Source organism: Phocoena phocoena, chromosome 4, assembly GCF_963924675.1.
Source record: "Phocoena phocoena chromosome 4, mPhoPho1.1, whole genome shotgun sequence".
In the NCBI taxonomy this organism is placed as follows: Eukaryota; Metazoa; Chordata; class Mammalia; order Artiodactyla; family Phocoenidae; genus Phocoena; species Phocoena phocoena.
In genome coordinates, this window is record NC_089222.1 from 38,778,826 (window position 1) to 38,804,441 (window position 25,616).

Below are 25,616 nucleotides of genomic sequence, written 5' to 3' on the forward strand. Positions count from 1 at the left end.
CCCAGGAATAGAGGTATTTTGTTAACTATTTTCTGAAGGGTTTTTCTTTTTTTAATTTCCTTGACTGATGCAGAACATCTGGCTGACTGTGAAGGAATGTTCACTACAGTAGTAAAATCGACATGCTTCATTATAAGACAGTCTGGCTTGTGAAACATGAAGGAAACACAATACGTGTGATCAGCCAGGATTTAAAATAAACCGAGAAAATATTTATGCCGATTTTAATTTCTTTAAAAAAGCTTATGTACAACATAAGCACAGTATATGTGAATGGTGGTTAGGGGGATATTACTGGTGTGTATTAATTAGCCAAGTAAAAGGGTAATAATTTTCTAGTTTTTTAATAGTGAATGGAACTGTCACTTAGGTTTAATGTGTTTACAAAATCATGTGCAATCACTTAATATAATGAGTTGTCTGTATGGAATTGTTTAAATGAGGGGCTCAATTAGATTGTTATAATGTATAGCTGTTAAGGGGAAAAAACAGTGAATCCAAATGAAGGTAGAGACAGAATTTAGGGAGGCAAAGTTTAGAATCTGGCTGGACTTCCAAACTCAGTGGTCCTAAGACATCAATAAAAGTCATGCTTATAAAAGTTCCAGAGGATGTGTCAGTTCTCAAGGAGTCTGTTCATCTTCAAGCCTCTCCTCTTATGTTCATCGCGGTAATCCCAGATGAACTATTACGTGGCTATGGTGAAAGAATGCAAGTCCACTGATACTAGATAAACTGATAAAAATTCATCTTATGCTTAAGCTGATGCTCAAGCATTGAGTATTACCAATACTTAAGCATTGGGAAATGCTTCCCAGCATCGCAAGCCTTATGCACAGAGCACGGTGTAAACGTGGCCGTAGTCACATTTAGCCTCATCTGGCCTCTCAGCTGTTGTCTGTCTGCCTTCACTTTGGTGAGGAGCTCATGCATGAGCTTCTGCCCTTGTTTCCAAGGGGAATGGTAGAACATAGGTTGGTGCTGGGAGAAGTAGAGGGGTCTTGTGAAGAGAAGCTCAGCACAAATCCATTGTCTTCATTCAGAAAATAACTTTGCTTTTTTCTGGGCTCTAAAGACCATCTTTCTGTTTCTCAAGTGGAGTCTCCTAGGTGTAGACTCTTCCTCTTCAGCATAAATCTTTTCTTTGGTCTACATCTTTTTTTTTTTTTTTTTTTGCGGTACGCGGGCCTCTCACTGCTGTGGCCTCTCCCGTTGCGGAGCACAGGCTCTGGACGCGCAGGCTCAGAGGCCATGGCTCACGGGCCCAGCCGCCCCGCGGCATGTGGGATCCTCCCGGACCGGGGCACGAACTCCTGTCCCCTGCATCGGCAGGCGGACTCTCAACCACTGCGCCACCAGGGAAGCCCTGGTCTACATCTTTACCCTGTATCTTCTCAAACATAGATTTCCCCTACCTTGAAACTTTTCACCATTTCATTACCACTCAACCAAAAGACAAAAGCCCAAGCCTGGATGAACTCCATTTTAGCCCCTGAACAGCTGATCACTGCTGGAGAAAATCATCTGTCTGTTTTAGTTTAAATCTGTTATCTCAGAACCCAAATGGATGTTCCTTGTTGCCAGACAGTCCTGCCATCTTTCTCTAGCAAATTCATGGTTCCTTTCTGTGAGAATTTCATTTCAAACTTTCTCTTTCCTCAAACCTCCTACATTCCATTCCTCCTTCCCTGACTCCACATTCAGCTGATGGCCTCACCTCTTATTTCATTGAAAAAGATGAAAAGCCATAAAAAAGAACTCACTCATCTTCTCACCACCAAATCCACTAATTGACCTGGGCCTGTGTGGAGTCCTTTTTCCTCTCACCTGCTCATCATTCTCGCCCTCTCTATTGTTTTATCCCAACAACTTATAAAGGTGATCTGGGGGCTTCCATTTTCAACCATCTCCACACTTCCTCCATCACCAACCCATTCAGCACCATACTTTTAAAATGGCTCCCTACATGTTCTATGTCTCCTTCCTCATTCTTTCTTTCTCAGTTCTCCACTGACTCCTGTTTGAACCCTGCTCTTAAAGCTCCAGTAAAACTGCTCTAATTTGCCAAATTGGACGGATGCTTATCTGTACTTACCTTCCTTGATCTGGTTGCCAAATTCCATCCAATTCCCTTTTCTTTCTTTCTTGGACTCTCTCTTGAGATATGTGACCTCTACTCTTTCTGGGTTTCTTTTGTCTCTCGGCTGTTCTCTGGCCTCAATCCTGAACAGGGTCCTTTCCCTCTTTGTGCTCTCTTCCCAGATGGCTTTAATCTTCCCATGGCTTTCATCATCTCTGTGCCAACAATGCCCTCATTTATATTTCTGGCCTAAACCATTTCCCGTTTGCCCACTAGACGATTCCACTGGAACATCTCACAGGCATTTTAAACTTAAGATGTTCGAAAGTCTCCCTCACCTTTACACCCCACTCATTTACCTCCAAAATTTATATGGAATGTGTCATTTATTTCTATCCCTCCAGGACCATCCCAGTTTTAACTACTCTTTTTCTCTCATCTGGATTAGCAATAGTTTCCCTTGTGATCTCCACGATACTTTTGCCCCTTTCCAATCTAGTCTCCACACAGCAGACTGAGTGATCTTTCGAAGACAAGCTGGGTAATGTCTGCTGCTCAAAACTCTTGGGTGGCTTCCCACATACTGCAATAAAATCTCTTTGCCATGGCTTAAGAGGCCAGGGGTAAATTCCCCCAGACCAACTCTCAACCCCTTAATCTTCACTCTCCCTTTGTTCACAGGGCTCAACCCTGACCCTTACACTCCTTCCAACACTGTGGAAGGGGAGTGAGTTGACTCCTGCATATGCATGACCATTCACTGGGATGTAGGAAGAGGAAAATGGAATTTCCACATTCTTTTTCATCTCCTCCTTTACAATTTCTGTTTTTGAATATGTTTTCTAATGGAAATAATGAGTATAATACATGTATATAATTTATAAGTAAATAAAGATAAACATGGAGGGTGCTCACTCTAAAAATTTTTCTGATTGGATGTGTGATTTAAATTTGGAGAAGAATGCTCTAATATGCCAAGGTTTTGACTTTCTTTTTAAATTCTTCTTCTTTTGCTTTTTGTTTGTTTGTGTGGGTGTGTGTTTTTAATCTCAAAGCCTTTATGCAAATAGGCTCCTTTGCCAGGAAAACTTGGACACCAGCTCAGAAAAGACTTCCCTGACCATCCGTCAAATGCCCTCATCCTTCATCTCTATCTTCAGGCATTTTATGCTTGCACAGCATCTGTCAGTGTGGAATTGTGTATTTATTTACGTGTACATTACTTGTCTCCATGGGGCAGGGTGTGGTTTAGGTTCGGTCTCTGCACAGTACTTGGCACAGAGCAGGCATTTGTAAAAAATATTTTTAACTGAATGAATGAACTTGAGTCATATTTACCATGACTTCGCTGAGACTTTTGTCTCTTCCATGTTACTGCTCATGTCATTTCTCCATACATGGAACCACTTTCCTCTTTCTTTTAAAAGCCCAGACCTTGTATTTTAATGTCTACCATTCCCCCCAACTTTGCATCTGCATCCACACTCCACCCTCAATCTGCCCTCCCAACCCCCTTGCCTGTGGTTTCCTATCATGACTTGCATTCCCATGGAATTTACCCCATAATCAATGGATTTACCACTTGCCCAGCTTCTTTGGATGGATGTTTATTCACACCTTCTTTTTATCTCTTTACCTCACCTTTGCTTCTTAGATATGCCTATCAGGTTTTCCTGGTTCTGAGCTCATAGCCTGAAAGCCTAAGAGCCCTCCACCCCATCTAGGCTTCTGAAATCTCGAACCTAATTTCCATCTACCCCATTATTATCTTGCTTGCTCTGAAAGGGAGATTCAACACAGCTAACCTCTCTGAGACACCTGGGTTCACACTGTTCTCTTTTGAGGCTGGCCTACCAACACTTGTCACTTATATCACACATGTACACTTGAATTTCCGGTAAGATTTTGAAGTTATATTCTATATATAATAAGCCCACTACTTATTTACTTATTATGTATTTATTTATTCAAGCACTATGTTAACACGGTAACTCAAAACACTAAATCTAAGCCTTTGGGAGCATCAGAAGGTCTCTTTTTGTTCTACCAAGAATTGGAGCTTTAGTTTTATTTATACTTTGACACTACAGCCAGTTACCCTGGGAACTGTCAAGTGTGTTCGTAGCAATGTGGACTGAAAACAAATCTCCAAGTGTTAGCCACATGGGGTACATTTTATTTCAGCAGTAAATTTAAATTTTTCTGGTTTCGTTTCCATAATGGGCATAGCTTCGAGAACTCATTTCTATGGCATATGGAATTTCTGCATGCTTTGGGAACTGGAACATGTGTGTCAATAACAGAAACCCCTCTCTCACATTCCAGCCCTTCAGCAATCTCTGCATCAGCTTTGTCAACTGTCTGGTCCTCTGATAATCAGAGCACTGCTCCCTCTGAAGGGCTGGGTGCACGTGCCCTGGAATGGAATTATTAATAGTATCTCTAGTTACTCCACAGAGGCCATTCTCTTCATTTCTTAAATAAATCAATGGATTTTCTGCCCTTTTTCTAAAATCCTTATTTTACAGTGAAAATTGGTTATCTTAAAATGGAATTTTCTTTTTTTATTATGTATTTTTAAAATTCATTCCTCTATCTTCAGCATCTAGAAGACTACCTGGCAATTGTAAGCACTCTAATTATTTACTGGAAACATAAATGAACATCTCCTCCTTCCTTAAGATGTTAAAGACCAATATCTTTGACATTGCCAATACGATGCTGCATCACTCATCTCTGCTTAGTAAAATAAATTTGCTTTATTTAAATAAACTGCTCAGTTACTTACATTTACTTACAAAAAGCAATATAAGTAAAAGTGGTACTTCTGTAATTATATTTTTCCCTTGGTTGTAAAAGAAATAGATACTTAGAGAAAATTTAGAAGATAGCTAATCCCATCAACCAGAGGTAATCATTGCTAACATTTTGGTATATTTCCTTTCGGCTGTCTTAATGGGCAAATCTCAAATAATCTTCTTTATATAAATAATTTTGCATCCCACAATGTGTTATCTGACGTAAGCATTGTTTCATGTCATTAAACATTTTTCATAAACATGATTTTTCATGGTTTCCTAATATTCTTCCCTATAGATGGATGTCTATATATGTGTATTACTTTAATTGTCCCATCTTTAGATATATATGTTATGTACATTGTTATGATATATCACGTAAATTATTTTATATTAATAATCTAAATTATATATTAGAAAATATTATACTATATTGTGTTATAATGTGTATATATATTTTTTTAATAGATCTTTACTGGAGTATAACTGCTTCACGATACTGTGTTAGTTTCTGTTGCACAACAAAGCAAATCAGCCACATGCATACACATGTCCCCATAGCCCCGCCCTCTTGAGTCTCCCTCCCATTGTCCCTATCTCACCCCTAGAGGTCCTTGCAAAGCACGGAGCTGATCTCCCTGTGCTATGCTGCTGTTTCCCACCAGCCAACTATTTTACATTCAGTAGTGTATATATTTCGATGCTACTCTCACTTCGCCCCAGCTTCCCCCTCCCACCCCAAGCATATGTACATAACACTTTCATTTTCCCACCTTTAGACATTTAGGCTGTTAACAGATTACTCCAAAGTATTTTTTTGGTGTGGGTACCTTAAGTTCTATACACATTTCAGATTATTTCTTTAGAACAGATTCTTAGAAGTAGAATCACTGTGTTAAAGGATATGAATATTTTTAAGACTCTTGACCTGCATTGCTAAATTACGTATTTAGAAATGTTGAAATAATTTACATTCTGACTAGAAATGTGTGAAAGTGTCTAAACTCCCTTACTCTAGCCAGCACTGATTATTGCCTTTTTAAAAATGGATTAAAAAGGTACTGTTATTTTAATTTCAATTTTTTAATCTTGACTACTAATGAGGCTGAATACTTTTTCTGCACTCAAAGTCTCCTTTGAATTATTTGCTCATGTCTTTGGCCCATTGATTATTGACTTGCACAAACCCACAGTATCTTAAGGATATTAAACTTGTCTTTCATACTTGTTACACATATTTTCAAGTTACTAAATAGATTTTGTTTATAAATTTTATATTTTTTGTAGTTAAATATATTAATCCTCTACTCTTAGACATTACAGGTTTAATCAAAAAAAAACAGAAAAAGAAAGGAAGAAAAGGAAGGAAGGAAGGAAGGAAGAAAGAAAAAGAAGGAAAGAAAGAACAGCATGTACAAAGGATAATGTAACAAATACCCATGACCCTGCAGGCCAAATTTAACAAATGCTAATATTTTGCTTCTGATTTTTTAAAAACAAAATTATAGATGAAATTGAGATCTTAATTTTCTTCCCAGTAACATTTCCCTCCTTCCTTTCCCCAGTTCCTCGTTATCCAGAGGCAATGCCATCATGAATGTGGTGTGATTCTAAATATGCTGTTGTATTTTTATCACAAGTATATGTACCCATAAATAATGCATAATACTGCTCAGTGTGTTTCAAAAATATATGCAAGCTATCATACTATTCATATCATAATTTTGCAACTTGGTTATTAAAAATCAATAGTATGTTTTTAAGATTTATTCCATGTTACTACACATAGGTCTAATTAATTCACTTTCACTGCCTGTGTAGCATGACTATATCACGACATTTTTCTGTGTCCTTCTAATGATGAACATTTGCATTGTTCCTGATTTTTTGGTGCAAACAATGTTCAGGTAACATCTGTATATGTCTTCTGGTGCAAGTATGTGAGAGTTTCACCTAGAAATGTAATTGCAAGATAGTGGGGTACATGAATTTATAATATAACCAGCTATTGCCAGATTGCCCTTTTAAAAAGGTTGTAAAGGAAAATTTGTCTTAAACCTTGTCTAGGACAGAGCATTTTTATATGTTATAATATAAAACCTCCTTGTGGAAAGAAATGAGCATTTCCTACTTAAATGTTCTGAAAGAAAGAAAGAAAGAAAGCAAGGAAGGAAGAAAGAAAGGAGGGAGGGAGGGAGGGAGAGAGGGAAAGGAAGGAAGGAAGGGAAGAAAGAAAGAATATGTGAGGTGATGGATATGTTAATTAACTAGATAGGGGAATCCTTTGTGGGGGAAAATGCTTAAGGGTTTTTTTCTGATAAGTTGTAAATGTCATTAAGTAACTTCTGGAAAGTTACTCACCTACCCTGACTGCCAGCTAGTTGTCATTTATGAATCTAACATATATTTTTTTTTCTTAAGTACTTTTTTCTTTTTTAAGGAGATAAACCTGTTTTAGTCTCATATGTCATGTATGAACATTCTTATATTTTCACATCTTTGCCAAAACTTGTATTGCTACAATTTTTTATTCTTGCCAGTCTGATCACTGTAAAAAGTACTTCATTTTTAACATTTTAAATCAATTATTTCAATGATTTTTAGTGAGTCTAAACATCCTTTCTTAGGTGTTTTGGCCACTTGAGTTTTTGTTCAGTGAATTTTCTGTTCATGTTCTTTGCCCAGTTTTCTCTTGGGTTGTTTGTCTCTTCCTTGTTGATGTGTAGGAGAGTTTTGTGTGTTACACATATTTTATTTTAATTTTATTTATTTTTTATACAGTAGGTTCTTATTAGTCATCAATTTTATACACATTAGTGTATACATGTCAATCCCAATCTCCCAATTCATCCCACCACCACCCCCTCACAGCTTTCCCCACTCGGTGTCCATATATTTGTTCTCTACATCTGTGTCTCAACTTCTGCCATGCAAACTGGTTCATTTGTACCATTTTTCTAGGTTCCACATACATGCGTTAATATACGATATTTGTTTTTCTCTTTCTGATTTACTTCACTCTGTGTAACAGTTGCTAGATCCATCCATGTCTCTACAAATGACCCAGTGTTGTTCCTTTTAATGGCTGAGAATTATTCCATTGTATATATGTACCACATCTTCTTTATCCATTCGTCTGTCGATGGGCATTTAGGTTGCTTCCATGTCCTGGCTATTGTAAACAGTGCTGCAGTGAACACTGGGGTGCATGGGTCTTTTTGAATTATGGTTTTCTCTGGGTATATGCCCAGTAATGGGATTGCTGGATCATATGGTAATTCTATTTTTAGTTTTTTAAGGAACCCCCATTCTGTTCTCCATAGTGGCTGTATCAATTTACATTCCCACCAACAGTGCAAGAGGGTACCCTTTTCTCCACACCCTCTCCAGCATTTGTTGCTTGTAGATTTTCTGATGATGCCCATTCTAACTGGTGTGAAGTGATACCTCACTGTAGTTTTGATTTGCATTTCTCTAATAATTAGTGATGTTGAGCAGCTTTTCATGTGCATCTTGGCCATCTGTATGTCTTCTTTGGAGAAATGTCTTCTTTGGAGAAATTTAGGTCTCCTGCCCATTTTTGGATTGGGCTGTTTGTTTTTTTACTATTGAGCTGCATGAGCTGTTTATATATTTTGGAGATTAATCCTTTGTCGGTTGATTTGTTTGCAAATATTTTCTCCCATTCTGAGGGTTGTCTTTTCGTCTTGTTTATGGTCTCCTTTGCTGTGCAAAAGCGTTTAAGTTTCATTAGGTCCCATTTGTTTATTTTTTGTTTTTATTAATCTAGGAGGTGGGTCAAAAAAGATCTTGCTGTGATTTATGTCAAAGAGTGTTCTTCCTATGTTTTCCTCTAAGAGTTCTATAGTGTCCAGTCTTATATTTAGGTCTCTAATCCATTTTGAGTTTATTTTTATGTATGGTGTTAGGGAGTGTTCTAATTTCATTCTTTTACATGTAGCTGTCCAGTTTTCCCAGCACCACTTATTGAAGACTCTATCTTTTCTCCATTGTATATCCTTGCCTCCTTTGTCATATATTAGTTGACCATAGGTGCGTGGGTTTATCTCTGGGCTTTCTATCTTTTTCCACTAAAATGTTTCTGTTTTTGTGCCAGTACCATATTGTCTTGATTACTGTAGCTTTGTAGTATAGTCTGAAGTCAGGAAGTCTGATTCCTCCAGCTCCGGAGTTTTCCCTCAAGACTGCTTTGGCTATTCGGGGTCTTTTGTGTCTACTACAAATTTTAAGATTTTTTGTTCTAGTTCTATAAAAAATGCCATTGGTAATTTGATAGGGATTGCATTGAATCTGTAGATTGCTTTGGGTAGTATAGTCATTTTCACAGTATTGATTCTTCCAATCCAAGAACATGGTATATCTCTCCATTGGTTGGTATCATCTTTAATTTCTTTCATTAGTGTCTTATAGTTTTCTGCATACAGGTCTTCGCTCTCCCTAGGTAGGTTTATTCCTAGGTATTTTATTCTTTTTGTTGCAATGGTAAATGGAAGTGTTTCCTCAATTTCTCTTTCAGATATTTCATCATTAGTGGATAGGAATGCAAGAGATTTCTGTGCATTAATATTGTATCCTGGGGCTTCCCTGGTGGCGCAGTGGTTGAGAGTCCGCCTGCCGATGCAGGGGACACGGGTTCGTGCCCCGGTCTGGGAAGATCCCACATGCCGCGGAGCGGCTGGGCCCGTGAGCCATGGCCGCTGAGCCTGCGCGTCCGGAGCCTGTCCTCCGCAACGGGAGAGGCCACAACAGTGAGAGGCCCGCGTAACGCATAAAAAAAAAAAAAAAAAAAAAAAAATATTGTATCCTGCAACTTTACCAAATTCATTGATTACCTTTAGTAGTTTTCTGGTGGCATTTTTAGGATTCTCTATGTATAGTATCATGTCATCTGCAAACAGTGACAGTTTTACTTCTTCTTTTCCAATTTGTATTCCTTTTATTTCTTTTTCTTCTCTGATTGCTGTGGCTAGGACTTCCAAAACTATGTTGAATAATAGTGGTGAGAGTGGACATCCTTGTTTTGTTCCTGATCTTAGAGGAAATGCTTTCAGTTTGTCACCACTGAGAATGATGTTTGCTGTGGGCTTGTCATATATAGCATTATTAGGTTGAGTTAGGTTCCCTCTATGCCCAATTTCTGGAGAGTTTTTATCATAAATTGGTGTTGAATTTTGTCAAAAGCATTTTCTGCATCTATTGCAATGATCATATGGTTTTTACTCTTCAATTTGTTAATATGGTGTATCACATTGATTGATTTGCGTATATTGAAGAATCCTTGCATCCCTGGGTTAAATCCCACTTGATCATGGTGTATGATCTTTTCAATGTGTTGTTGGATTCTGTTTGCTAGTATTTTGTTGAGGATTTTTGCATCTATATTCATCAGTGATATTGGTCTGTAATTTTCCTTTTTTGTAGTTTTGGTATCAGGGTGATGGTGGCCTCATAGAATGAATTTGGGAGGGTTCTTTCCTCTGCAATTTTTTGGAAGAGTTTGAGAAGGATGGGTGTTAGCTCTTCTCTAAATGTTTGATAGAATTCACCTGTGAAGCCATATGGTCCTAGACTTTTGTTTGTTGGAAGATTTTTAATCACAGTTTCAATTTCATTACTTGTGTTTGGTCTGTTCATATTTTCTATTTCTTCCTGGTTCAGTCTTGGAAGGTTATACCTTTCTAAGAATTTGACAATTTCTTCCAGGTTGTCCATTTTATTGGCATAGAGTTACTTGTAGTCGTCTCTTAGGATGCTTTCTATTTCTGTGGTGTTTGTTGTAACTTCTCTATTTTCATTTCTAATTTTATTGATTTGAGTCCTCTCCCTCGTTTTCTTGATGAATCTGGCTAATGGTTTATCAATTTTGTTTATCTTCTCAAAGAACCAGCTTTTAGTTGTATTGATCTTTGCTATTGTTTTCTTTGTTTCTATTTCATTTATTTCTGCTCCGATCTTTATGATTTCTTTCCTTCTGCTAACTTTGGGTTTTGTTTTTCTTTCTCTAGTTCCTTTAGGTGTAAGGTTAGATTGTTTATTTTTCTTGTTTCTTGAGGTAGGCTTGTATAGCTATAAACTTCCCTCTTAGAACTGCTTTTTCTGCATACCATAGGTATTAGATCATCGTGTTTTCATTGTCATTTGTCTCTAGGTACTTTTTGATTTCCTCTTTGATTTCTTCAGTGATCTCTTGGTTATTTAGTAACATATTGTTAGCCTCCATGTGTTTGTGTTTTTTACATTTTTTTCCCTGTAATTCATTTCTAATCTCATAACGTTGTAGTCAGAAAAGATGCTTGATATGATTTCAATTTTCTTGAATTTTCTGAGGCTTGATTTGTGACCCATAATGTGATCTATCCTGGAGAATGTTCCATGTGCACTTGAGAAGAGAGTGTAATCTGCTGTTTTTGGATGGCATGTCCTATAAATATCAATTAAATCTATCTGGCCTATTGTGTCATTTAGGCTTCTGTTTCCTTATTTATTTTCATTTTGGATGATCTGTCCATTGGTGTAAGTGGGGTGTTAAAGTCCCCTACTATGATTGTGTTACTGTCGATTTCCCCTTTTATGGCTGTTAGCATTTTCCTTATGTACTGAGGTGCTCCTATGTTGGGTGCATATATATTTATAATTGTTATACCTTCTTCTTGGATTGATCCCTTGGTCATTATGTAATGTCCTTCCTTGTCTCTTGTAACATTCTTTACTTTAAAGTCTACTTTATCTGATATGAGTATTGCTACTCCAGCTTTCTTTTGATTTCCATTTGCATGGAATACCTTTTTCCATCCCCTCACTTTCAGTCTGTATGTGTCCCTAGGTATGAAGTGGGTCTCTTGTAGACAGCATATGGATGGGCCTTTTTTTTGTATCCATTCAGCAAGCCTGTGTCTTTTGGTTGGAGCATTTAATCCACTCACATTTAAGGTAATTATCGATATGTATGTTCCTATGACCATTTTCTTAATTGTTTTGCGTTTGTTTTTGTAGGTCCTTTTCTTCTCTTGTGTTTCCCACATAGAGAAGTTCCTTTAGCATTTGTTGTAGAGCTGGTTTGGTGGTACTGAATTCTCTTAGCTTTTGCTTAACTGTAAAGCTGTTGATTTCTCCATCGAATCTGAATGAGATCCTTGCCGGGTAGAGGAATCTTGGTTGTAGCTTCTTCCCTTTCATCACTTTAAGTATATTATGCCACTCCCTTCTGGCTTGTAGAGTTTCTGCTGAGAAATCAGCTGTTAACCTTATGGGAGTTCCGTTGCATGTTATTTGTCATTTTCCCCTTGCTGCTTTCAATACTTTTTCTTTGTCTTTAATTTTTGCCAGTTTGATTACTATGTGTTTCGGCGTGTTTCTCCTTGGGTTTATCCTGCCTGGGACTCTCTGCGCTTCGTGGACTTGGGTGGCTATTTTCTTTTCCATGTTAGGGAAGTTTTCAACTATAATATCTTCAAATATTTTCTCTGGTCCTTTGTCTCTCTCTTCTCCTTCTGGGACCCCTATAATGTGAATGTTGTTGTGAATAATGTTTTCCCAGAGGTCTCTTAGGCTGTCTTCATTTCTTTGCATCCTTTTTTCTTTATTCTGTTCTGCAGCAGTGAATTCCACCATTCTGTCTTCCAGGTCACTTATCCATTCTTCTGCCTCAGTTATTCTGCTATTGATTCCTTCTAGTGTAGTTTTCATTTTAGTTATTGTATTGTTCATCTGTTTGTTTGTTCTTTAATTCTTGTAGGTCTTTGTTAAACATTTCTTGCATCTTCTCGATGTTTGCCTCCATTCTTTTTCCAAGGTCCTGGATCATCTTCACTATCATTATTCTGAATTCTTTTTGTGGAAGGTTGTTTATCTCCACTTCATTTAGTTGTTTTTCTGGGGTTTTATGTTGTTCCTTTATCTGTACATAACCCTCTGCCTTTTCTTCTTGTCTATCTTTCTTTGAATGTGTTTTTTTTTCCCACAGGCTGCAGGATTGTAGTTCTTCTTGCTTCTGCTGTCTGCCCTCTGGTGGATGATGCTATCTAAGAGGCTTGTGCAAGTTTCCTGATGGGAGGGACTGGTGGTGGGTAGAGCTGACTGTTGTTCTGGTGGGCAGAGCTCAGTAAAAGTTTAATCCACTTGACTGTTGATGGGTGGGGCTGGGTTCCCTCCCTGTTGGTTGTTTGGCCTGAGGCAACCCAACACTGGAACCTACCTGGGCTCTTTGGTGGGGCTAATGACAGACTCTGGGAGGGCTCACACCAAGGAGTACTTCCCAGAACTTCTGCTGCCAGTGTCCTTGTCCCCACTGTGAGCCACAGCCACCCGCCACCTCTGCAGGAGACCCTCCAACACTAGCAGGTAGGTCTGGTTCAGTCTCCTATGGAGTCATTGCTCCTTCCCCTGGGTCCCGATGTGCACACTACTTTGTGTGTGCCCTCCAAGAGTGCAGTCTGTTTCTCCCAGTCCTGTCGAAGTCCTGTAATCAAATCCCACTAGCCTTCAATGTCCGATTCTCTAGGAATTCCTCCTCCCATTGCTGGACCCCCAGGTTGGAAAACCTGACGTGGGGCTCAGAACCGTCACTCCAGTGGGTGGACTTCTGTGGTATAAGTGTTCTCCAGTCTGTGATTTTCCTACCCAGCAGTTATGGGATTTGATTTTACTGTGATTGCGCCCCTCCTACCGTCTCATTGTCGCTTCTCCTTTGTCTTTGTATGTGGGGTATCCTTTTTGGTGTGTTCCAGCATCTTCCTGTTGATGACTGTCCAGCAGCTAGTTGTGATTCTGGTGTTCTCACAAGAGGGAGGGAAAGCACATCTTTCTACTCCGCCATCTTGGTTCAGGGCCCTTACACATATTTTAAATAACTTCTCCCAGGTTGTGCTTGCCTTTTAACTTTGTTGTGGTGTAATTTGTCATACAGAAATTTAAACTTTTTAAGTATTCAAATCTATTCATATTTCCTTTATGATTTCTGTTTACTTATGTCTTAAATTCTTTCTTATCCTGAAGTCACAAAGACAACTATGGGTATTTTCTTCTACTTGTTGTAAAGTTTCATTGATTACATTTAGAGCTTTATCTAGAGTTAGTTTATTTATTATAGTGTCTGGGTGGGATCTAATTTTATCTTTTCCATCTGAAAAGTCACATGTCCCCCATATTATTTTTAAAATATTTTATTTTCTCCTCACTGATTGGAAATCTCCTTTCTATCATCTACCAAGTGTCCATATATGCTTGGAACTATCTCTGGACTCTTTATTCCTTATTAGTATTAATTTATCCCTATAGCAATAATCACCTCCTCATCTTATTGTGCTTTTAGAATAAGTTTTAATTTCCTAGTAGAAAAATTTTCTCCTCTCTGTTCTTTTGCAGAACTGTTTTGGTTATTCTCAAATCTAGGATCACTTTGTCAAACTCCATGAAGAAATTCTGTTGCTATTATGATTGGAAATAAATTGTATTTATGATTTGAGGGAAAATTTCCATTTGTGTAATCAGTGTTCCTAGGCATGAGAAGGGCATATCTTTCCATTAATCCAAGTTTTTAAAAAATGTTTTTATTACTATTTAAAATTAAGAAAAGTAGTCAAGATAGATAGGTTATACTCCCATAACAAACACCAAAACTTCTGTCTTTAACAAAACAGAAGATTGTTCCTTCATCATGCGAAGTGTGTGGTGGGTCTGGGTGGCTCTCCAGAGCAGCAGTCCTCTATGTGGTAGTTTGGGGTTCCAGGTTTTGTCCGTCTTCTGACAACTCAATATCAACATTTGCTTCTGCAGTCCCCATGGTAGGGTAAGAAAGGGAAGATGGAGAATGAAACACTGGCTTTGAAAAGCTTCTGCCTGGAGTGACACATATCCCTTCTCATATATCATTGGCTAAGCAAGTCACACGATCAAGGCTTACTTCAAGAGGCAGGGAATTGTAATTTTACAAGCCAGAGTAGAGAAAACCCAGATATATTGGTGGTGGACCCGATGTCACCATGGTGTATGCTTGTGCTCTAGCTCTGCACCTGATTAGGTAGGTGACCTACGACAGGTCCCTATGCTTCCAATTTTAACATCTGGAAAGTGACAGGATTTATTTACTTATTCAATTGATACTCATCATTTATTGAGAGCCTACCATGTGCCAGGCACTGTGTGACCCTGGAAATATAATGGTAAACATAGTGCATCCCTTGCCCTCAAGCACTTTACAAATTAATAGATAACTTACTGTTGATTTTCAATTCTAAAATTCCAAGATTTTATTAAAATGAATTCTCAATAACAAACTCTCCAGAGCATTATATTCTAAAGACTTAGGCATTTTCTCAGAAGTGTCTTCCTTTCTTCTATACCTGAATCCAGTTGGCTGCAGTATTAATTCTATCACAGCAACAGATACACACATGCCCATCATTTTCAAATCACTAGTGTATGTACAACCTGGCACATATGGTGAAAAGAAAGCAGACTTTGGACCATTCTCACAGCTATTATGAATTTCATGGGAAGAACACTTCATAAAATAAAGAGAGTAGAAAATCAATTTGATTGAGAAATACCCAGGTTGATAAACTTTGTCACACAGTGCACATTCCAGACATCAAAGTTTTTCTATTAGTTATCAATAAACCAAATTATAAAGTTTTAAAAATTTATAAAACATTTTGGTTTGCAGTTAATTTTTCCCTAGAGGAATATTTATTGGCATGAAATAGAAGAAATATGAATAAGTATACTTGTGAGCATGCACAAAACTGGTTTGCGAAGTTTTGGGGTTTTTTTTCAACCTCTTAGGACTTGAAGCAGTCTGCTGAGGTTTAATTTACAAGTTCCCTCTAGTTAAACTACAGTTCACTATGAAACATTTATAAGAATTTGAGGCATTGTCTTTAAACATGATACAAAACTTTAAAATTTGCAGGAAATATGCAAAGAATTCCATTCTACTTTGCATTGATGCAACTATGGCATTTCTTTTATTCTTAATACGACATGTCTAATTCTTAAACCACAGCCAAAATATAGTGATGCAATAATTGGGTGTGGCTTCAGTGTCTTACAGACCATACTAACTAAACTTCTGATTAATCACACCCATTTCTCATCTTTTCACAATCCTTCAGCACTTAAGAGGTAATGAGTTTGTTTCACAATGTAACAGTTTTTGATTAATTTGCTACTTGTTTGTACTTTGAGTTTATTTAATATTAGTATGTTTGTTCCCCTTCTCAATAGTAAAACAAGGACAAAGACCATGATCATATACTCTCAGAATCTCTGGTTTGATCAGTAAGCATCCAATGCTTATTACTGGGCTTTCTTGAAGGCAAAATAAGGATAATCAGGATATCTGAGTGTGAGAAGGACTTACAGAAGCTGGCAATTTACTAAGGAGAGATCAATAACCATTCTCTATTCTCATTATCCATGTTCTTCCTGAGTTATCCAATCTACTGTCATGACATCAAGTGCTATCTTTGACTCCCAAATCCATTATCTCCAGTCATGTCCTTCTTCCTGAGGTCCACAGTGGCAATTCAACCACCATTACCATCTGGTTATCTACACAAACCACTCACACTCAAAATATGTAAGCCAGAATGATTTATCTTCTTCCTCCACATCAGCTTCCTTTGTGGTCTCTCTTTTTCAAGATGGTGCCATCATCCATTGGCCACACAATGCACCTGGAGTCATCCTTGGTTCTTTCAATTTCCTTATCAGGCACCAAGTCCTATTGATTCTGTTTCTTTAATGGCTCTTGAATCCATCCTCTTCCTACAACTTCCAACTTCAGCTCAGGCCTTCATTTCCTACCTGATTACAGTAGTTGCTTCCTTTGTAGTCTTCCTGTCTCCAGTCAGGCTTCCTCTAATCATTCTCTCCATAGCCAGTCCTGTGACCTTTCTCATGGGCAGATCTGATCACGGCAGTGAACGTCCACTTCTGGTTACACTCTGTTGACTGGATAGGCGTAGCTCCACAGTTTGGTCCTTTCCCAGTTCAAAGGCCTGCTCAGGAGATCTCAGCCAACTGTGTTCTGAGAGTGATGCCCCTGTTTCCACACTCCTAAAATGCTCTGTCTCACATCATCCTTGTCTGCCTCAACAGAGCTCTTTCCCACCCTGACCTTCCTGTTCACCTTGTCTTCCCTTTCTAGCTTTGTGGTGACAGCAGAGGGCAAGGTGATGAGAGGAAGTATGGAAGGATGAAATGAAAAGCACTAAAGAAGCTGGAGCTTGATTCCCCAATGCTCTTTCCTTTTCAGTCCTAGAGTTGTCTGTCTTCTTTTGTAAAATGTTTTCTATTCCATACCATGTGTGTGGTTTTTGTGTGGCTCTGAGTGGGCAGTATTATGTCAGTCTGGGAGCCTCAAAGGGCAGTGACCTTGTCTACTGATATCTCTAGGTCCTGAGTCCACTATAGCATGACATGTAAATCGTTACTTAGTGTTTTCTAATAATAAAAGAAAATAAAGGAATGAAGGGAAAAAACTGAACTATCAAGAAAAGGCAAACTGTTTCAAGCTAATCTTGAATCTTGGTTTAAAATAACATGTCCAAGGAAAAAAGCATTTACCTTCTGCTGTGGGAAAGTGGACTCCATCATGGCTGTTTCAAAGCTGTGAGCACCCTCTGCCTGGGTCTTCTCCCACAGAGCTCTGAGAAATTGCACAGAACGGCTCTGTATAGACAGGGGCTCAGGAAACAGGCTCTGAAAGGGCATTAATGAGAGAAACGTGACATGTTATCTCTTGTCCTAACAGTATTGTTTGATTGAAAGCAAAGCACTATTAGGCTTGGTCTGAACTTAAAAATGGTTTAAATTTAAATAAAGCTACAGGGAAATCTGTCTTGAAGATCAAACATATGGTACATTTCATGTTTTTTATTTCTTAACAGAAAATTTAACATAAATAGGATTTTTTTTTTTTGGCAGTACACGGGCCTCTCACTGCTGTGGCCTCTCCCGTTGCGGAGCACAGGTTCTGGACGGGCAGGCCCAGCGGCCATGGCCCACGGGCCCAGCTGCCCCGCAGCATGTGGGATTCTCCCAGACCGGGGCACGAACCCGCGTCCCCCACATCGGCAGGCGGACCCCCAACCACTGCGCCACCAGGGAAGCCCATAAATAGGATTTTTAAGACAGCTGATATTGATCTCTATAAATACGCCTAACCTTTGTAATGTAGTATTTACTTCAGTCATTTCTCAAGCATGTTACTTAATTGGAAAATGGTTAATATTAATATATATATTTATTTTTCAAAGATCTGAGAATTAAGGTATAAAATTAAAACAAGTATCAAGAGAGTACAGAGTACAAATATCAAGTTTATTTATACAGAGTAAATCATGAAGAATAGACATGAAATAACCAAGAGTTCATTATTCAATTGCTCAGATGTGAACAGTATGAGTGGGGGGGTTGGGGAAACACAAACATTTTCAGTTATAAAATGTGTAATGGCTGAATATTCTTAGAGCTTTAAGATATTCTCAGTTTGGGAAAATGAGATTGTCAATGTAAAAAAAGAATCACATTTACATATATATCATTCAAGCCAATGAAAATAAAAATTTTTTAACATCTTTTTTGGAGTATAATTGCTTTACAATGGTGTGTTAGTTTCTGCTGTATGACAAAGTGAATCAGCTATATACATATACATACATCCCCATATCTCCTCCCTCTTGCATCTCCCTCCCACCCTCCCTACCCCACCCCTCTAGGTGGTCACAAGCTGATCTCCCTGTGCTATGTGGCTGCTTCCCACTAGCTATCTATTTTACATTTGGTACTGTATACATGTCAGTGCTACTCTCTCACTTCGTCCCAGGTTACCCTTCCCCCTCCCCGTGTCCTCAAGTCCATTCTCTACGTCTGCATCTTTATTCCTGTCCTGCCCCTAGGTTCTAAAATTTTCAAAGGAAGATTTACACTGTTTGTATGTTTACTAACCAATTATGTGTTTAACAGTTATTTACATGTTGTGGTGTTATATCTATGAATGTGAGAAGTGTCTCAATTCAAGGGAACAATTTTATAAAAACATATAGAACATAAAAGTCACAAAATTATACACACACACATATAAAATACCATATATATTATCCTTTATGTGTGAGGTATAATAAAATAATGATTTTGCCTTGTGAAATCCCATTTTCTATGTCAATGCCTGTCCAAATATTGACTTACAAGACTCTCTAGGTGGTCTTTGTGTACAAAGTTTCTATTTAGCAAGTGAATAACAATTTCTTTTTCCAGAAAAATCTTATTGTTATCCTCAAGATGAGCTGCTTTTTATACTGAGTGGGAAAAGGCAGAGGATCTTATACCCTGAGTAAGTTGCCCACAGATTTAAAAAGGTTAAGAGCAGTAACAGATTGATTGTGAAACCCAAAATGTGCACACATGCTTTGCTGTGCACCTGAAACTATCACAACGTTGCTAATCAGCTATACTCCAATATAAAATAAGTTAAAAAAAATGTGGACACATCTGGGAATTTCTTGATTATTACCAGAAACTTATACAGCATATGATCTTTCACTTAAAGAAGAGCAGGACCTGATTTAATTAATCATCATTCCAAAGAGGTCCATTTAGACTGGAATCTGTTAATTTGAGAACTGCATGAAGGCATAAACTGACAGAGAAGGGGAAGAGTCTGGCCCAGCATACAAGGCTAGCACTGGGTTTGTAACTATCACGTCGAAGATTTGATTTTTATTTACCTCAAAGTCAGGCTTCATCCAGATCACATAATATCAAAGGTGTGGAAGAAGAAAGGACACATTATAGTAAAAAGAACAAAGAAGAAAAGCAGCATAAACATGTTTTTTGGTGAGTTTGCTCAAAGAGAAAAACAAATAATCAGACTAAGTCAATAAAATAAGACTGAAGGGGCAAAAGTAAAATCAAGTTTTCTTGGTTTGTTTTCGGAAAACTGACAACTGTTAAGAACAAAGCCAAAGATGAAACCCATTTGAAAAACATTAGTAAAGTAGAAGAAGAATAAGATCATTATTTCAAGAAAAGGAAGAAAAATCAATGCTGTTTTTTATATTCATATACAATTTGATTCACATCAAAATGTGAGTTGTTCTCATCAAGGAGCCACGATGAATGTGAATTATACACACCTGCTGAAATAGGAACATGATCTGGATCCACGGCTGAGGTTCTTGGCTGATGAGAATAAAACTGGATTTACTGTAGAGGCAATAATGACCCTTTAGGGAGCAAGTGAAGAACAGCTTTGCTACACAACTTCTAACAGAATCTAGAAACAAATACACATAGCATTAAACATTAGATTCTTCCCAGAGTTACACCTTATACTTCAACATACAAACATCTTTAGAAATACATTCTTTAGTTTTCAGTCTGTGAGCTAATAACTTCAAACAACTATGGATTTGGGAGTAGATCCATTTCATGGAATGTAGATTTAAATGTAGCTGCTTTAAGCAAGTTGTATTCTATTCCTCTTTTTCTTTTGATTAACAATGGATGAGAAGTCTCCAAGCAACTTGCATGGGAGGAGAAAACCTCTTACCAATAGAAAGGGAGATAGGTGTCATTTCCATTTGATTGGGAACTTTGAAATAACCTGGGAAGCATAAACAAATGGGTGAAGGAAACCGAGGCATTTTCTGGGCAGTGATGGTGTGCCATGACCAGGGGCACTGTTCTCTTGGTTGTACAGAGGCCACAGAAACAACCCTCAGAATAACTCTGGCCAGGGGGTGGCTTCCTGTGAACTGTCCTGGCTCAAAAAGGTTATTTCATCTTGAAGAGCTTCAGCAGGGAAACTTAAAGAGATCATCCTTTAGGAACAAGAAAGTGGGGGAGCATGGTGGTGGTGGCATAGAGCAGAGATGCTGAGGAGCCATGTTTAGGAGCCATTTGATTTTTACAACCCTACAAGATGGGTGTTGCTGTTTCTATTTTAAGTATGAGGAATCTTAGCCCATTAAAGGGTCAACTTAGTGAACCACTGTGACTGCCTTGTTCACCACTATGACCTTGGCACATGGCACGCAACAGATGCTCTAAAGAGAGTGTCTGGAGAGATGAATGATGCTCAAGGATCCAGAAAAAATTGCTCAAGTTTGCCCTATCTGTGGCAGAACGAGGATTTGAACTCAGCCAAACTGTTGCCACATTGGGATGCTTTAGGCTCTACCATACTGGGAATTTTTAAATCTGTAGAGTCATATCGATAGCTCATGGGGTATTTATTGTTTCAGAATTAATCTGACATGTTAAATGAAATATTTTGAAAATAAATAGATTAATTATGCCCTACTATTAAAAATGGAAATGGACTAGAGTTTATTAAAAGCTGATGGGAACCCTAATAAGGTGGTAGAGTCAGTCCCAACCCATGAGAGTGCATGGGGTTCCCTAGAGAATTGTGGGGACGGGGTAAGCTTATCTGTGCACCATCAGGGCTCAGGTGTGAAGGAATAACAGGCTTTTGGGAAAGAGTTTGGAAGAGTTAAGGGAGGGTGGCCAATGATAGATTAGAGAAGACGACATTGGAAACCAAACAATAAAGCCACAGGGCAATTTAGAAACATATTTAGAAATCTTAATAAATAATAACTTTCTGTGTGATTCTGAACCATTGGTATAAAAGAGGACTAGTTTTCATGATGTTAGCTGTTTGGGGGAAATTTAAGCATTCAAAATCTTGCATGAAATCAGAAATCATTTCTGCATTCTGTGGGTGAGTGGATCATGAGATATAAAGAGTGCTTGAAAGTTCAGTGGAAAAGACCAGGAGGCCTGCCACTGACAGGGCAAGACTTCATAGAATAGAATAGAGCACAATATCCACTTAAAATTGCCCTATCAGAAATTGTTTGAGAATGGTAATTAAAAATATTTTTTTGGCATTGAAAAATTGAATTTAAATTAATCAATACTAGAGAAGGCAGAAACCAAGAATTCCATAAGAGCGCATACACAAAAAATGGTTCTATTGGAAATCAATCTAGCTGTAACGTATACATTGAGACAGCACCTTGTTTTGCTTTAACAGAAAGTTCCAAAAGGGAAAAAGATCGTTTGTAAGAACCTGTGCAGTAGCTTGACAGTCCAAGTTGGACTTCGGGCCTCTGCCACGAAAAAAACATTTTTCTCTTTTCCCTTCCCCTAAATTACTGCTTGTTCATGTTTTCTTTTGAAAATGAACATTGATTCAATTTATTTTACTTGCCCTGAGCCTACCAGCTTTCTATACACAAACCACAGGGGTCCCAGATCACGGAAAATGGGCAAAGCGATAGAAGCTTTGCCCTTTACCTAGAAGCATATACACCAGTGATTTAAAAAAAACATCAGTTCTGTGATATAATGCTTCTGTTAATGCTTTCAGTAAACTGGATCTGTTTCAATATTGTTCTCCTCATTTTTTTTTTTCTGAGCTTTGCTGGATTAGAAAGATTTTCCAACATTAACATTTAGTTGTTAATTTTTCTCTGTAATTTTCTCCCTCCTGTTCATTCCATGGTATTGAATGGTGGGGATGCAATAAATGGTGTTGGATGAGTGAATGGGTGTCAGACACTGTGCAGAGACCAAGAGGAGCCATGATTCTGACCTTGCTCTTAAGAAGTTTACAGCCAAATGGGAGAAACACCTATAAACAACAGTTGTAAATTAAGTCCATGGGATAATGGAGGGACACATAGTACCGACCACTCACAGCAATGAGCAGCTATCATCCTTGGGGAACCAGGTGAGGCTTCCCGGTGGAGGAAATATTTGAGGTGACCTTGAAAGCTAAACCAAGATTTTGAACTTAGAAAAAATGTGAGAGAGACAAGCATTTTAAGAGTAGGGAACACCCTGAAAAAAATCACATAAGGCATGAATATTCAAGGTAATTCCGGGTAGTAAGGTTAGTGTATCTGGGTTATTAAGATATTTTTTATTACAATTGATGCCCAAACTGTTTATTTTTCTAGATTAAATATTGAAAAGAGAGGAGGTCATGCTTTGCTAAATATAGAATGCTTCTCATATTCCACCAAATCTGATTGTTATTTCTTTACTTTTGGTAGATTGTGGCTTATTTTTGTAAAAAAAAAAAAAAAAACAAAGGATTTGGTTTGGTCTTTAAAAATACTGAAGTTAACATAAGCAGCAAGAACTGTATAATATAATGTGTTGTAAGTTGAAATACCCAAAATATACACATTATACACATGGATAAATTTAAAGACATGATACAAAAGAGCATTTGATTTTTTTTTTTTTTGCGGTACTCGGGCCTCTCACTGCTGTGGCCTCTCCCGCTGTGGAGCACAGGCCCTGGACGCGCAGGCCCAGCGGCCATGGCTCACGGGCCCAGCCGCTCCGCAGCACGTAGGATCCTCCCGCACCAAGGCAGGAACCCGCGTCCCCTGCACCGGCGGGCGGACTCTCAACCACTGCGCCACCAGGGAAGCCCTGATCTTCTTTTTAAGTCAAAGTATTTAAGGATCATTTTGGAATTCTTTTTTTCCTCTCACACTTTTCTCCCACAGTTCATATGCTTTTATTCCTACACTGCATTCATTGTACTGTATTAAAATTTTGTTAGCATTTTTTTTTTTTTTTTTGCTTTGGTCCTTTTATTTTTTATAAATTTATTTATTTATTTATTTTTGGCTGCATTGGGTGTTTGTTGCTGCACATGGGCTTTTATTTTTTCTTCTAGTTGCAGCGAGCAGGGGCTTCTCTTCAGTGTGGTGCACAGGCTTCTCATTGCAGTGGCTTCTCTTGTTGCAGAGCACGGGCTCTAGGTGCATGGGCTTCAGTAGTTGTGGCTTGCGGGCTCTAGAGTGCAGGCTCAGTAGTTGTGGCGTACGGGCCTAGTTGCTCTGCAGCATGTGGGATCCTCCCGGACCAGGGCTCCTCCATGTCCCCTGCATTTGGCAGGTGGATTCTTAACCACTGCGCCACCAGGGAAGTCCTATGTTAGTATTCTTAAACAAACTTTTGCCTTAGAATACTTTTAGATTTACAGAAAAATTACGTATATGTAATTATAATATATAAATGTATAATTATTATATATTTATATATTGTATATAATTACAATATATAGAGAGATCCCTATATACTATAACCCAGTTTCCCCTCTTATTAATATCTTAAGTTGCTATGAGGGACTTTCCTGGTGGCACGGTGGTTAAGAATCCACCTGCCAATGCTGGGGACACGGGTTCAATCCCTGGTCCTGGAAGATCCCACATGCCGCGAAGCAACTAAGCCCATGTGCCACAACTACTGGGTCTGCGCCCTAGAGCCCACGTGCCACAACTACTGAGCCCGTGTGCTGCAACTACTGAAGCCCACGCGCCTAGAGCCCTGGCTCCACAGCAAGAGAAGCCACCACAATGAGAAGCCCGCACACCGCAATGAAGAGTAGTCCCCGCTCGCCACAGCTAGAGAAAGCCCACGCGCAGCAATGAAGACCCAATGCAGCCAAAAAAAAGTTGGTATGATACATTTGTTACAAGTAATGAACCAATACTGACACGTTATTATAAACTTAAGTCCATAGTTTATTCAGATTTCCTTAGTTTATACTTAGTGTCTTTCTTCTGTTCCAGGATTCCATTCAGGACACTACAGAACATTTACTCATTATGTCTCCTTAGGCTCCTCTTGGATGTGACAATTTCTCAGACTTTCCTTGTTTTTGATGATCTTCACAGTTTTGAAACATTTTGTAAAATGTTTCTCAGTTGGGATTTGTCTGTTTTTCTCATGAATAGACTGAGATTTCGAATTTGGGGGAGGAAAACCACAGAGATAAAGTGCCATTTTCCTCATATCATATGGAGAGTACATTTGATCTACATGACCTATGACTATTGATGTTGACCTTGAACATCTGGCTGAGGTAGTGTTCACCAGATTTCTCCACTGTAAAGTTAATCTTTTTTTCCCCCACTTTCCAAACTGTCCTCTTTGAAAAGAAGTCACAATGTGCAACCCATACTTAAAGAGTGGGGAGTTAGCTTCACCTCCTGAGGGCAGAACAGCTGCATAAATTATGTGGAATTCTTCTGCACAAATTTGTCTCTTCCTCTTCTAGTTATTACATTCAAATTATTTGGCCAATTATTCTATCAGTATGTACTCACAGATATTTATTTTATAATTCAATATTATTTTGTTTATTTTGTTGCTCTAACTGTTCCAGCTTTGGCCACAGGGAGTTCTTTCAGTTGGTTCCTGTGTCCATTTGATGTGCTGTCATCATTGTGTGTGTGGTTTTTTATTTGTTTGTTTATCACTTCCTTATTTATATCTCACATACAAGATGCTCCAGGCTCATCTTGTATGTTTCCTGCCCTGTCTTAGAATCAGCTGTTTCTCCAAGGACTTCTGGTTCCTTTCACTGGAGAACTGTGTTAGAAACTAAGAGTTGGGTACTAGGTATGCTCGCTGTTACTTGGGTGTCATTGTTCCTTGGCCTCCTAAGGTGACAAAGCAGGGAAATTATGTGTGTATATGTACACATATATATTTACAAGTATTTCTATATGCAACCATCTGTATCTATATTAAGCTAAACATGAGTTCATACCCATGGTTTCAATTCTAATTCATTACTACATGGATCATTTAGCCTCCACCTCTTGCTTACCTGTAAACTCCCACTTCAACAGTGAGGAGCCTGAGTCACACTCTTAGTATTTTTATCTCTGTCCACTATA

At 38.4% G+C, this 25,616-nt stretch overlaps 1 protein-coding gene across 2 annotated transcripts in view; it reads right to left on the reverse strand.

The window, feature by feature from the left end:
- The window catches only part of VEPH1 (ventricular zone expressed PH domain containing 1), a 209,713-nt gene that overhangs the window by 34,009 nt on the left and 150,088 nt on the right, over positions 1 to 25,616 (reverse strand). Inside the window, exons 9-10 of one of the 2 annotated variants that reach the window (XM_065876609.1) lie at positions 20,037 to 20,176; positions 17,467 to 17,601 (exon numbers count right to left, since the gene is read on the reverse strand). In XM_065876609.1, the coding sequence (XP_065732681.1) occupies positions 17,467 to 17,601; positions 20,037 to 20,176 (275 nt within the window). The remainder of the gene's footprint in view (positions 1 to 17,466; positions 17,602 to 20,036; positions 20,177 to 25,616) is intronic. The other variant, XM_065876610.1, reaches the window with a different exon arrangement.